General features: G+C 36.9%; 1 protein-coding gene across 1 annotated transcript; it reads right to left on the minus strand.

Moving 5' to 3' along the window:
• Positions 1-757: 757 nt before the first annotated feature.
• Positions 758-2,166, minus strand: LOC107459174 (uncharacterized mitochondrial protein AtMg00810-like). Its single transcript, XM_016077390.1, has 3 exons — positions 2,153-2,166; positions 1,796-1,901; positions 758-1,057 (listed from the first exon to the last, which is right to left on the minus strand). Exons 1-3 carry the CDS (start codon positions 2,164-2,166, stop codon positions 758-760), a joined length of 420 nt encoding a protein of 139 aa, XP_015932876.1.
• Positions 2,167-12,315: the final 10,149 nt, after the last annotated feature.

Genomic DNA, 12,315 nt, shown 5'->3' on the forward strand with positions numbered 1-12,315 from the left:
TTTTGTTTGGCCGATCGAATTTATGGGATGAGTGATTTTTTTTATTTTATAAAAGAACAAATTTTTATTCATAAAAATTGTTAAACGGTATTTATATATTTTGGAAAAAAATGTACATCTACATCTAAACAAATAGATAAATATCATGTATATTAAACAATAAACTGAGACGTATAATATTTTTTTTTTGTTTATTCAAACGGTATCTCTTAAGAGATGTATAATATTTAATTACAGAGATATAAGGTATCAGATAATAATGACAACCTTGATTTGAAGAGAGAGATTAGAGTGACCGAAAGTGGGAGAATATATGAGTATTTATTGAATATTGAATTATTACATTATTATGCAGTATGTATATTCTGTTATATAGAGTCTCAAAGTTATTAGCTTTATACAGAGAATTCTAACAGAAATTTGTTAAATCAATTAGCTATATATGACTGATGTATCTCTTATATTCCCCTCTCCCTCCGCCCCTCAAACTCATGGTCCTTTTACAGGAGACCCTGAGTTTGTCTCTAAACCAGGTAAAGGAGCTTACGGACAATGGTTTGGTGAGGACATTAGCAATCTGATCACAAGCCGGAATATGAACTACATGAAGTTTACGTTGTTGAACCCTCTCTCGAACAGCATGAAGGTCCAACTCAAAATACTTAGTCTTATTGTGAAGGATTGGATTTACTGTAAGAAAAACAACACTTGTATTGTCACAATAAACGGTAAGGATAAATGAACATGATATCATTAATTAAGATAGAAGATTTTGAAGCCATCTAATATCAGTTTCTACAGCTGCAATGCTCCAAAATTCTGCCTCAACACTAGATCGACTCACAGACCGCTGCTTCCTACTAGACCAAGCTACAATGTTAGATCCTAGAAAGACACACGAACCAGAGGTAGAGCATCGATCATCAACATCACTGCCCCAGTCTGAGTCTGCAAAGGCAAAGATCCTTAAGTCAGTACATGGTCGGAAAACAATCCGATGATCAATAGTGCCAGCAAGGTATCTAAGTATCCTTTTAACTCCTAGCCAATGTGGTAACTAAGGTTGATGCATAAATTGTGAAACTTTGTTCACATCAATGTAATTTCTGGTCTAGTGAGGGTCACATACTGTAAGGCACCTACCACTAACCTATACAAAGTGGGTTTGTCAAAAAAATCACCTTCAATATTAGAGAGCTTAGCAGTAGTGATCATGGGTGTTGGCATAGGATTAGAGTAATTCATACCAGCCCTATGCAGTAAATCCTTAATATACTTATATTGAGTTAGAATGTAGGAACCTGAATCAGATTTAATGGCTTCTATGACAAGAAAGTAATTAAACTCACCCAATTTCCTTAAGGAGAAAATAGAATGCAATTGTTTCATAAGTAGGGCAATTTCTTCATTGTTAGAACCAATAATTAAGATGTCATCAACATAAACAAGGATATAAATAGATGAAAAAGAGGTATAGCGGGTAAAAAGAGAAGGATCTGACCGTGTGGTTTTAAAGCCAAATTTTGAAAGAGTAGTGGATAGAGTCATGAACCACAAAGGTGATGCCTGGTTCAATCCATAAATGGATTTGTGCAGTCGAAAAATTTATGCAGTCAACAAACCTGATTAGAGTCACTGTCAACAGAGCATGGTGGTTGTTGCATATACATCGTCTCATGAAGAACACCATTCAAGAATGCATTATTGAAGTCATATTGAAAGATTTGCCAACGTTTTAATAGAGAATCATAAGCATAACTCAGATTGTGGCTGGTTTAATGACTGGACTGAATACCTGATCAAAATCAACCCCTTCAACCTGGTGGAAGCCTTTGGCAACAAGCTTGACTTTATACTTTAAAATAGAGCCATCAGGATGTCTTTTGATAGCAAACACCCACCTACAACGAATGACATTACTATTCGGTGGAACATGATTTTTGAGTTAAGAATACACAAGTCAGTGAGTTTTGAGCCTAATTGAATGGCTACATCATATAACCACTATTTTCCTTTTTGTGTGTGATTATTCTCTTTCTATGATTGTAATCTTTGATTTATTTGATTCTTTATATCCATTATTCTATGTATACATGCATTTATATGATTGAGGCCATCATTTCATTTAACTCGCTTACTCACATAGCCTTACCTTTCATCAACCATTGTTAGCCAACTTTGAGCCTATTTTAACCCCTTTTGTTCTTAATTTTAGCACATTACAAGTCTTGAAGCGAAAAACAATAAATGTCCTTTATTTGGATCTTTGATTAGCTTTGGCTATTAAGCGTGTGTATCATTTAAATGTGGGGAAACTTGGGACATTGGTTGAGGTAAGAGTATCTTGTTATTTTCATTGAAGATCTTGAGAATTGGGTATATACTCATGTATTAATTATGTTTAAACCATATTCATTGATACTCTTGTATATACTTTATTGCAAAAAGAAAAAAATAAAAAATAAAGAAAAATATATATCAAAGAAAAATAAAAAGAAAAAAATATAGAAAAGAAAAAAAAAGTATATAGAAAAAGAAAAGCAATAAAAAGGGGACAAAAATGTCCCAAAGCAAAGTAGTAATAACAATGCATATGGAATGTGAATTAAAGAGAATGCATGAGTATGGGAAAAGTGGGAATCATGGGTAGCTAGGTATTGTATTAGAATTGTATAGGTCGTTATATGTGTTTGGTGAGAGCTTAAGTTAATCAAAAATTCAAATTTCAAGCTCACTTGACCATATGCATCCCTACCTTTACCCTAGCTCCATTACAACCTATGAATAAGTCCTCATGATAAATGTATGTATGCATTGAATAATTGTTGATTGTTAGATGAAAAACAAATCATGAAAAGCATGATTAGAAGAGGATTGAGTGAATCAACCTATACACTTGAGCTACTCGAGTGGATACACTTCCAATGAGGGTTCGATGCCCAATTCCTTGTTCCCGGCTTTCATGAGCTCTCTTCTTGCAAGGCTATTTGAACTTCATTTTGATATTTGAATTGGTAGGATTCATGAATCATCATGCTATGTTAGCCCTAGTTGCTCATACATGTTCCTGGAGATTGATTTACTTTTAATCAAGTAGGTAGAATCACTTTGCATTTAGTTGCATTCATATAGATAGGTGCATTTAGGTTATTTGCATTGAATAAATATTCATATCCCTTTTCTTGTCTTTCTTGGTTTAGCATGAAGACATGCTAGTGTTTAAGTGTGGAGAGGTTGATAAACCCCATTTTTAGGGTTTATCATGTGTTGAATTTAGAGAATTTTATCAACTTTTCCCACATTTATTCACTAAAATAGCATGGTTTTGTAAATTCTCCTTTATTTGTACTTAAGTGTGAAAACATGCTTTTTAGGTCTTAAAATAGCTAAATTTAATTCACCTTGATTCCATTCGATGCCTTAATATGTTTGTTAAGTGATTTCAGGTTTAGAAGGCAAAGATTGCATTGAGGGAATGAAGAAAAAACATGTAAAAATGGAGAACTGATGAAGAAATGAAGGAATTGCAAAGCTGTCAATCCTGACCTCTTTGTACTTAATCGATCATAACTTGAGCTACAGATATCCAAATAAGGAGGTTCTAGTTGCTTTGGAATGCTAACATCCGGGGCTTCAATATGTTATGCAATTTGCCATAGTTGTCTGGCGTTTAGGCGATGCGTGCGTTGCGTAGCAGGATCAGTGTGGGCCATTTTAAGCAACTCGTGGCCAGTGATTTCTAGCTCATTTTGGGTCCAATCCAACTCATTTCTGATGCTATTGAATCCAAGGATTGAGGGGGGATGAACCAAGTGGTCATAATTTAGTTTTTACCATGCTTTAGATAGTTTTCTAGAGAGAGAAGCTCCCTCTTCTCTCTAGAATTAGGTTAGGATTAGGTTAATTTCTCTTAGATCTAGCTTTTAATTCTTGCTTTGATTTAGTTTTCTTTACCATTTATTGTTCCTACATCTTTGCTCTCTTAGCTTTATTTGTTATTTTCTTTATTTTATTATTCTCGTGTTCATGCACTCTTGTTTCTTTGATTTTCCCTTTTAATGCAATTTACATTTTATGTTTCTTTATGTTTAATTGAATTGTTGTTATTAATTCCTTGCAATTGGTAGTTGTTAGATTTTATTCTTGTTGTCATTTTATCTTGCTTTCCTTTTATGCTTTCCAAGTGTTTGATAAAATGCTTGAAAGGATGTTAGAGTAGATTTTTGTGTTCTTGGCTTGGGATGGTAATTTAGGTGAACTTGAGTTGCTAATGTCCAAGTGATTGATGATTAGTATCTATTGACTCTAGCTTTCACTAATTCAATTAGTGAGTGCTTAGGACTTATGGACTAGGATTAATGTAGCTCATTTGACTTTCCTTCAATTGTTAGAGGATGACTTAATGAGATTGATCCTTGCAATTATCATGCTGTGGTTAGTAATAAGGATAAAGATCCTTAACCATCAACCCTTGCCAAGACCTTTTTATCATTTGAGTTTCATTTACTTTTCTTGTCTATTATTCCAAAAACCCAAAAATACTTTTCTCATAACCAATAATATGCACACTTTTCTGCAATTCCTTGAGAGACAACCCAAGGTTTATATACTTCAGTTATTTTCATTGGGGTTTGTACTTGTGACAAATAAATTAAATCTTGATTGAGGATTGTTTGTTGGTTTAGAACTATACTTGCAACGAGATTTCATTTTAGAATTCTTTACCGACAATTTTCCTCTCATCACCCATCGAAGGAAATTGCCATCCCTATAGAAAAGGCTTCACACAAGATGCTCCATGCATTGTTGGTCCACGTGGAGGTGCACTGATCATGTTCGTACTGTGATCTACGCCCTACTGGTCCATGTGTAGAGGCGCGCGGGTCAAGAAAGAGGAAGCGCGAGCCAAACATGTTTGGTTCGGATGAACTATTCAATTTTCATTGAGTTTGCCCAACCATTTAGTTTTTAACAGATTTAACCACCATTGATCAGGTTAATTGCTAGTCCTAATCGGATATGACATTGATTTCCTGATTTTCGATTGAACCGATTAGTCCGATTCAGTTCTGATAACTATGCTTCCATGCATGACAAGCGCCACATGCCAGATAGGACCGTGACTCGACACTCCAACCCTATTATTGTGTTATTCTAACCACTGTACTTTTAAAATAAAATTCTTTGCTATTGCCTACTGCATAAGGTTTAAATTTATTAGCTTTGTGTTAATTAATTTTTTTTCCTTTCTATGGATTGCATTCTATTGTAGTAATTTCCTTTATTATAAGTTTTTTTTCAGACATTTTCCATACCCTGGTCCAACAAGCAAAGTCAAGCCCAATAAAAACAAAATGCTCACTAAAGAAGGTGGCCTCTACCACACGCTCGACCTCTTCAAAGAGATCGGACACTGACAATGAAACTTAGCTACCTGTCCAAGTAGGTAACTGCCTCTACGAATCTTTTATACTATCTCTATCTTCCCTAAAAGATAGGTTCCAACAAACTCTCAAGATAAAGGGAATGATTACCCATCAGAAAAGATAGAGCTACACCAACAAAGGTGGTTATCGACTCTATTATAAATACACTGATACTCCTCAATTATAATTTACATTTTAATTTACTAAAAACCTACCTAAAGCCCTTAGCAACTATCACTACCTAAAGAAGTTAGATATTCTTGTATAAGAATATTGTCACAAGGTTTAGAGTTCTTCACTCCATCACCACGGATAATGGGACTCAATTTACAGACTCAATCTTTAGGAACTTGGTAGCTGACCTAATAATAAAATACCAGTTCACATCAGTAGAGCACCCCCAAGCCAATGGACAGGCTGAAGCTATCAACAAAGTCATATTGACTGGGTTAAATTGCCGATTACAAAACGCAAAAGGTACTTGGGCTGACGAGCTCCCTCAAGTCTTGTGGGCGTATCGGACCACACCGCATTCTATAACACGGGAGTCACTTTTCCAACTTGCTTATGGAATGGAGGCCATGATCTTATAGAAGTAGCCGAAGAATCACATAGGGTCATATTCTACAATGAAAGAGCTAACTTTCAGGCACTAAAAGAAGAGTTCGATCTTCTCCTCGAAGTCCGAAAAAGAGCTCGGATTAAGGAGGAAGCGCTAAAGCAAAGGATGGCTCTAAGATACAACCAAAAGGTGATCTGGAAGAGCTTCGCCTCCAACAACTTCATCCTGATCCAAAATGACATCGGAGTATAGAAATCAGGAGAGGAAAAGCTGGCTGCTAATTGGAAGGGTCCTTACAAGATAGTATAAGTTTTAGGAAAAGGTTACTATAAAGTGTCAGACCTCCAAGGGCGTGAGCACTCGAGGTCTTGGCACACGTGTAACCTAAGAAAGTACTGCAGCTAAATAGCAAATCTCGTGTCTTGGTGCACTCTTTTTTCCCATTTTAAGGGTTTTTTAATGAGTCACCAACACAAGGGATAGGGGTGCTCGAAACCCCTAGTATGTTTATATAAGGGAATTTTTTTACTATTAATAAAATTCCTATTTCCCTCTTTAAAAAGTTTCGTATTTAGAATGCATTAGTTTATGCTCGATAAACCACGAAAATCATTGCATGACTTGAAATGGTCGGCAAGATAAAGCGACGAGGTATAAGTTAATGTAAGAAGTTATATAAACAACTCGTACAAAACAACCTCAATGAGATTGGATAAAAAACGAGTTGTAAAGGTAACTTAATAAAGACCGACTACTCAAAGTCAGAACTATGAAAAAAAACTAATATCTTATAAAGTTTCTAAGACCTAAAGTCAAGCAAACTATATTCAATTACAAAACTTAGCTTCATTTCAAAAGTAGAAAGGTCTTTTCGTAGATATAACAAAGGGTAACTTGAATACTACTTTATAAAGTTGTAAAAGCAATTAGAATAAAAGGTAAAGTGTTCAAGAAACCATTAAACTACTACAAAAGAAAGTCAAGTGTCAAAAAGACACACTGGTTGGGCCATTCTAAACATCAAACATTCAAAACAGAAACAAATCAAGATTTTTTGCCAAGAAGCGGGTTGAGATCCTCGCCCATAGGAACATCTTTCGCCTTGACAGAAGGAGTCGAAAGATGCATAGAAATTGGCCCGGACGGGATAGCAGCTGGAGTTAAAAAGTAGACCTCCACGTTAACAACCTCGGGCTGGACCTCAGAAGCTTGGCCGGCCTGAGGGACAGCAGTCTTCAGATTAAGAGGAGGTCCCTCATCCTCATCAGGGGTAGGCATAATTCTTCCATCAACAACAATGTTGTCTTGACCAAGAGGGGAGAGGTCTAAGTCGGGGGTAAGGACTTAGACTTGAGCCTTAAGATTTTCAAATAGCTCATCCATTCCCCGACCACATTCTCCTAAAGAGCAGCATACTCCTCCCAAGCTATTTTCAACTCCTCCAGAGCTATTTTCAATTCCTCCCTAAGGTCAATAAGCTCTCCGTAGGTTCGAGTGTAACTCTCCTCGGCCTTCTTCTTCATCCCCTTAGCTATTAGCGTTGCAGCTTCAGCTTTCACTACTCAGGTGCGAGCTTTCTCCAGATCCGACCTCAGCTTTGCATTTACTCCTCTAGTTTTGCCTTCAAGCCACCCACCCTCTCCATCTTGGCCCGCGCAGAGTACAAAAAAGATTGGAGGCACGAATTAGAGTCTTTATTAGCTCATTGGCCAGGGCAGTACTCACCCCAGCCATACAGATACAATTATGCGCCATATGACTGAGGTGATTCTGAATTGCCATGTCGTCCATGGCTATCTGGCTGACGGGTAGGATATTCCTTTCACTCCAGAAAAACTCGTCAAAGTCCTTATCGTTGATACTTGGCTCCCCAAAGGTTTTCTGTTTCTTTGGAGGAGGCCCTTGAGGCGACGGGGTACCCGAGCTCTCCAAAGTTGGGTTGGAATGGATCAGGCGAATAGTTAGAGTCAGAATAACCTTCTTTTGGGCAACAGCACCAGAATCCAATTTCTGAGGGAAATATTGGGAAGATGTCCCCTCAATACCTTTGTCCTGAAGACTCCGATCCACCACAGTCTTACAAGCCTGACGCAAATACTCCATAGAAGAAGTCTTGGAAGTCATACTCTCTGAAAAAAGAATACAAAGGCACATTAACATGGTAAAAAAATGTATAACAAGAGATAACATAAAAAGCTAGAGGTCAAAAAATCTACCTAACTCGGACCAGAGCTGACCGAGGTCTCCTAAGTTCCTCTTTGTGTCCAAGTAAGGAGCTCGGCCCCAGCACTCTTGCAACATATCCACAAAGGCTTTTTCAACCTCATCTAGACTATCTATGGTATATTTGGTTACTACGGGATGTTCTTGCCAGAAAAGAAAAAAGGAAGGTTCGTCATTCTCGTCCAAAAAGAAAGGTGGGACACCCTCTATTGCTCCGATTTTAAAGAAGTGACTTTTAGAATCATGGAAGGATTCGTCAAAAATGAAAAACACTTTTTTACCCTGGACGGCAAGGAAGGAGAGCCAAGAAGCCTTCCTTTTCAGCGTCTCGAGTTTAGTCAAAACAAACAGGTAAAGGAAAAGGTTGGTAGAAGGTCGAACATCAAGTTTCCGACATAGAAGCTAAAAATTTTTCAAAAAGGCCCAAAAGTCCGGGTGAAGCTAAGAAGGGGCTACATTACAGGACCTGAGAATGTCTGTCTCAAAATCAGTGAAAGGAAGAGATATGCAAAGCCTAGTGAAAAAATAGCCATAGGCATAGAAAAATGGATACGCCGACTTGTCTAAAGGAGTAAAACGAATCCTCTCCTCGGGATCAAGTACCAATAATTCATAATTTCTCTCATCTTATCTACTCTCACATATTTTATGGTGTCTACAAAAGACATTGTAGTATTCCCTATCAACTACTGAGACACTGGAAAGTACGAAATGGTGTCCCTTCTATATTATCAGTGATGACATCACTGAATAATAGCAACACCATTGGAGGCAATAAAAATGCAATAAAGCTACAATGTAAAGAAAGACTACAAGTTTTGGAAATTTCAGAATCACCGATAGAATTGCCAACAGTAATCCCAATCGACAAAAAGAAGTTTTCAGACAAAGCAAATAACAATAAAAAAATCTCCATTAAATCCAAATATCAACAACAATCTACCAGCGGCATTACTATTCATAAACCATTCAAGCTAGATTGCAAGAAAGGAAAAAAACACAAAACTATTAAAGCAGGCAGAATGCAAGACTATCAGAAGGAAAATAAAATACCAACCTTGGCAAAGATCAAGAAAGAAAGGGGCATGTCAAAGCGGCAAAACACAGACGATCCTCTTTGTCAAGGAAGGCTTCTCAAGCAAAGCCAAAATAAGAAAAATCTTGGTCAAAAGGAGCCACGAAGCAAACAAAGAAGGGTGAAAATTTTATGATAATAGAGGGTTGTTTGTGGAGGAGAAGGCGATGGAAAGCTTTTTTCAGAAATAGAGAAAGGGGCTCTTCTTTAAAATGTGCGCACAATTCCAGGAAACGGACGTGCCAACTTAGCCTTTCATTTAAAAGAGACAATGTTCAAATTTTCAAACACATCGAGCACCCGACCTCTAGGAAGGCGGGGGCACCTGACGTCCAAGCAGATGTCACAAAAATGCTTGAGCCCAACTTACAAAAAGATCAGGACTCAAGTAGGGGCAATGTTCATACTCTAGCCTAATAAGTAAAGCCATAACCAATGAAAACAAAAGGCCCACCAAAGAAGGTGGCCTTCACGACACGCCCGACCTCTTCAAAGAGGTCGGACATCGACAATGAAGCTCAGCTACCTGCCCAAGCAGGTAACTGCCTGTACGAATCACTCCTACTATTTCTATCTTGCATAAAAGATAGGTTCCAACAAACTTCCAAGATAAAGGGAACGATTACCCATCCGAAAATATGGAACTACTCCAACAAAGGTGGTTATCGACTATATTATAAATACACTAACACCCTTCAGGTATAATTTACGTTCTAATCTACTGAAAACCTGCGTAAAGCCCTTGCTAACTTAAGAATCAGAGTCTTTTACAGATACCACCCCTTACTCCTTACGAGGAACGTGGACAGATGACACCTCGGCATCAACAAGTCAGACGATGTCATACAAATGGATCTGGACCTCACATTCGGATCCAAATTAACATTTCAGGTAACCCGCAGAATAGACATGTTATTATAAGTTTTTCAATAGACTCTTAGTAAAGCTCTCCCCTAGAAATATTTTTTTTTTGTCATAAATAAATTTGGTTACTAGTAGCACAATAGCTCAAAATATTTTGTACAAAATATGCTTGGTCTAACAAAACCTTTGGTAAAAGGAATCCAATCCAGGCCCAATACTAAAGGGCCTAATTTGAATAAAGTCCTCCATTTTGACCCAAAAAAAGAATAAAATCCCCGATAAGCTAATTGTAATAGGTTAGGTCCACCATTATGGTACAAAATAAGACTCGGGGCATAAGTATAGTTTTTACGACTAAAACTGCATTTTATTCCTATTTGATTTGTCAACAACAAAACTTTTAAGATCCAGGATTTTTTAAATAAATATTTTAAATATTTTATTTATGAGTATAGATAATTTGGATACAATTTATCATTTTATATTCTATTACTTATCTCGTTTATAATGTAAACAGTTTAATTATGAGTATATCTCATTTACACTATAAACGAGATAGCACACAATTTTTAACACATAAAACGGGTGCACCCATGATACGTGGGAGTTTATGAGATCAATATGTCTCGTTTAAAGAAAATTTGAGTACGGTGTAAACGAAATATACCATGATTTAATTGTTTACACTGTAAGCGAGATATAGTATGATAAATTAAAATTAACTCTAAAAAGAGCTAAAAGTATTAGCCTTTCTCATAAACATACTACTCCTTCTTCTCTATTCTATGAATAAGTTTAGTAAAAATGTCTAGTAGTGAATATATCTTTATGAGTTTATATCCTAATTGTCACATAAAAAACAGTGATGATAGGGTTGTATTTGAGTGTGATAATTTTATCCGTTGCATTCATTGTTTAAGTTATCTGTCTAAGTTAAAGAGCCTTATCTTGATGGGCATGGGTGCTAATGGGACTAAGGAGGTTGGAAGAGTTGGGTATAAATTGTTAGCATCGACGAAAATAGAGTATTTCATTTTTGTGTCTTTTGATTCGATGGTCATGCCCAATGTTTGGTGTCCATGGCAGAATCATAGCCCAATAAGTGATAGAGCTTTCTGCAAAGGTTGGTGATGTCGGTGGTAGTGGTTCTAGGCATTCAAATTTTGTCCAAAATGACCCACCCTTTGCACCACCCCTCTATGCTTGGAACCATGCTTACAACGAAGAGATTCTTTTTATTGAGAAATTCTAGACCGGCGTAAATTCTACCCATTAAGTTTTGGCATCGTTGCCAGAGAATTGCAATGTGTGCTTGTTATTGGTTATTGTTCATATGTGAATATTGTGAATAGTTTGATTTTTGCTTATTTGATAGTTTTGGTTTAGGAGTTTATTTTCTTTATCTTTTATTAGCTTTTGTTTTTGTTTTTTCTTTTCACTATGAATTCTCACCATTTCGGCTATGAATTTGGTTCAAACTATGTTGTATGAAATGAAAGCTTTAATGAAGGTTTGCATCAAGGATTTGGTAATCAAAGGTGGGAGGAGCCTCAATCATATAGACAACCTTCTTGGCAACAACCTCCTTCGGTTTCTTATGGGTACACTTAACTTCTAATGCAATGGATGTGGTGGACCCTTTATGGTTGTTAGCCACAACCACCATATGCATATGAACCCCCTCCTCAACATTGTTGGCAACCTTACTCACAAGCCCCATTCCACCATTCACCTCCATATGATCCTAACCCATATCCACCATACCTAGAGCCACTACCATTCCAACATCAATACTTCCAAGAACCATCACTTTCACATACACCACCTCAAGACTCTCACCAATATGAACCACCTTCCAACTATGACACCTTTTCTCCAAACAATGAACCCTCTCTTGCACCATTGCCTTCATTGGACAAATTCTCCAACCCCTAATGCAAGAACAACAAGAACTTCTAGCTTATTGTCAAAAGCAAGTAAAAGAACAAATGATGTTAGGGGAATTCTGGCTAGTTTGACTTAAGCGATGAACCACATAGTATCATTGTACTCAAATATCCAAGACACTCCCATTGTTGAATGTGGAGGATTAACTGAGGAGCATAATGAGAAGGAAAACTTGAAGCTTCAACGAGAAGAGAAGGAGTTGAAGCAAGAATTACAAC

This window comes from Arachis duranensis, chromosome 7, assembly GCF_000817695.3.
Source record: "Arachis duranensis cultivar V14167 chromosome 7, aradu.V14167.gnm2.J7QH, whole genome shotgun sequence".
Taxonomy (NCBI): Eukaryota; Viridiplantae; Streptophyta; class Magnoliopsida; order Fabales; family Fabaceae; genus Arachis; species Arachis duranensis.

Coding starts and splice junctions, on each gene's coding strand:
- LOC107459174 (XM_016077390.1), bottom strand. Junction 1,058..1,795: donor AAGGGGTTGATTTTGATCAG/GTATTCAGTCCA, acceptor CATCAACCTTAG/TTACCACATTGGCTAGGAGT.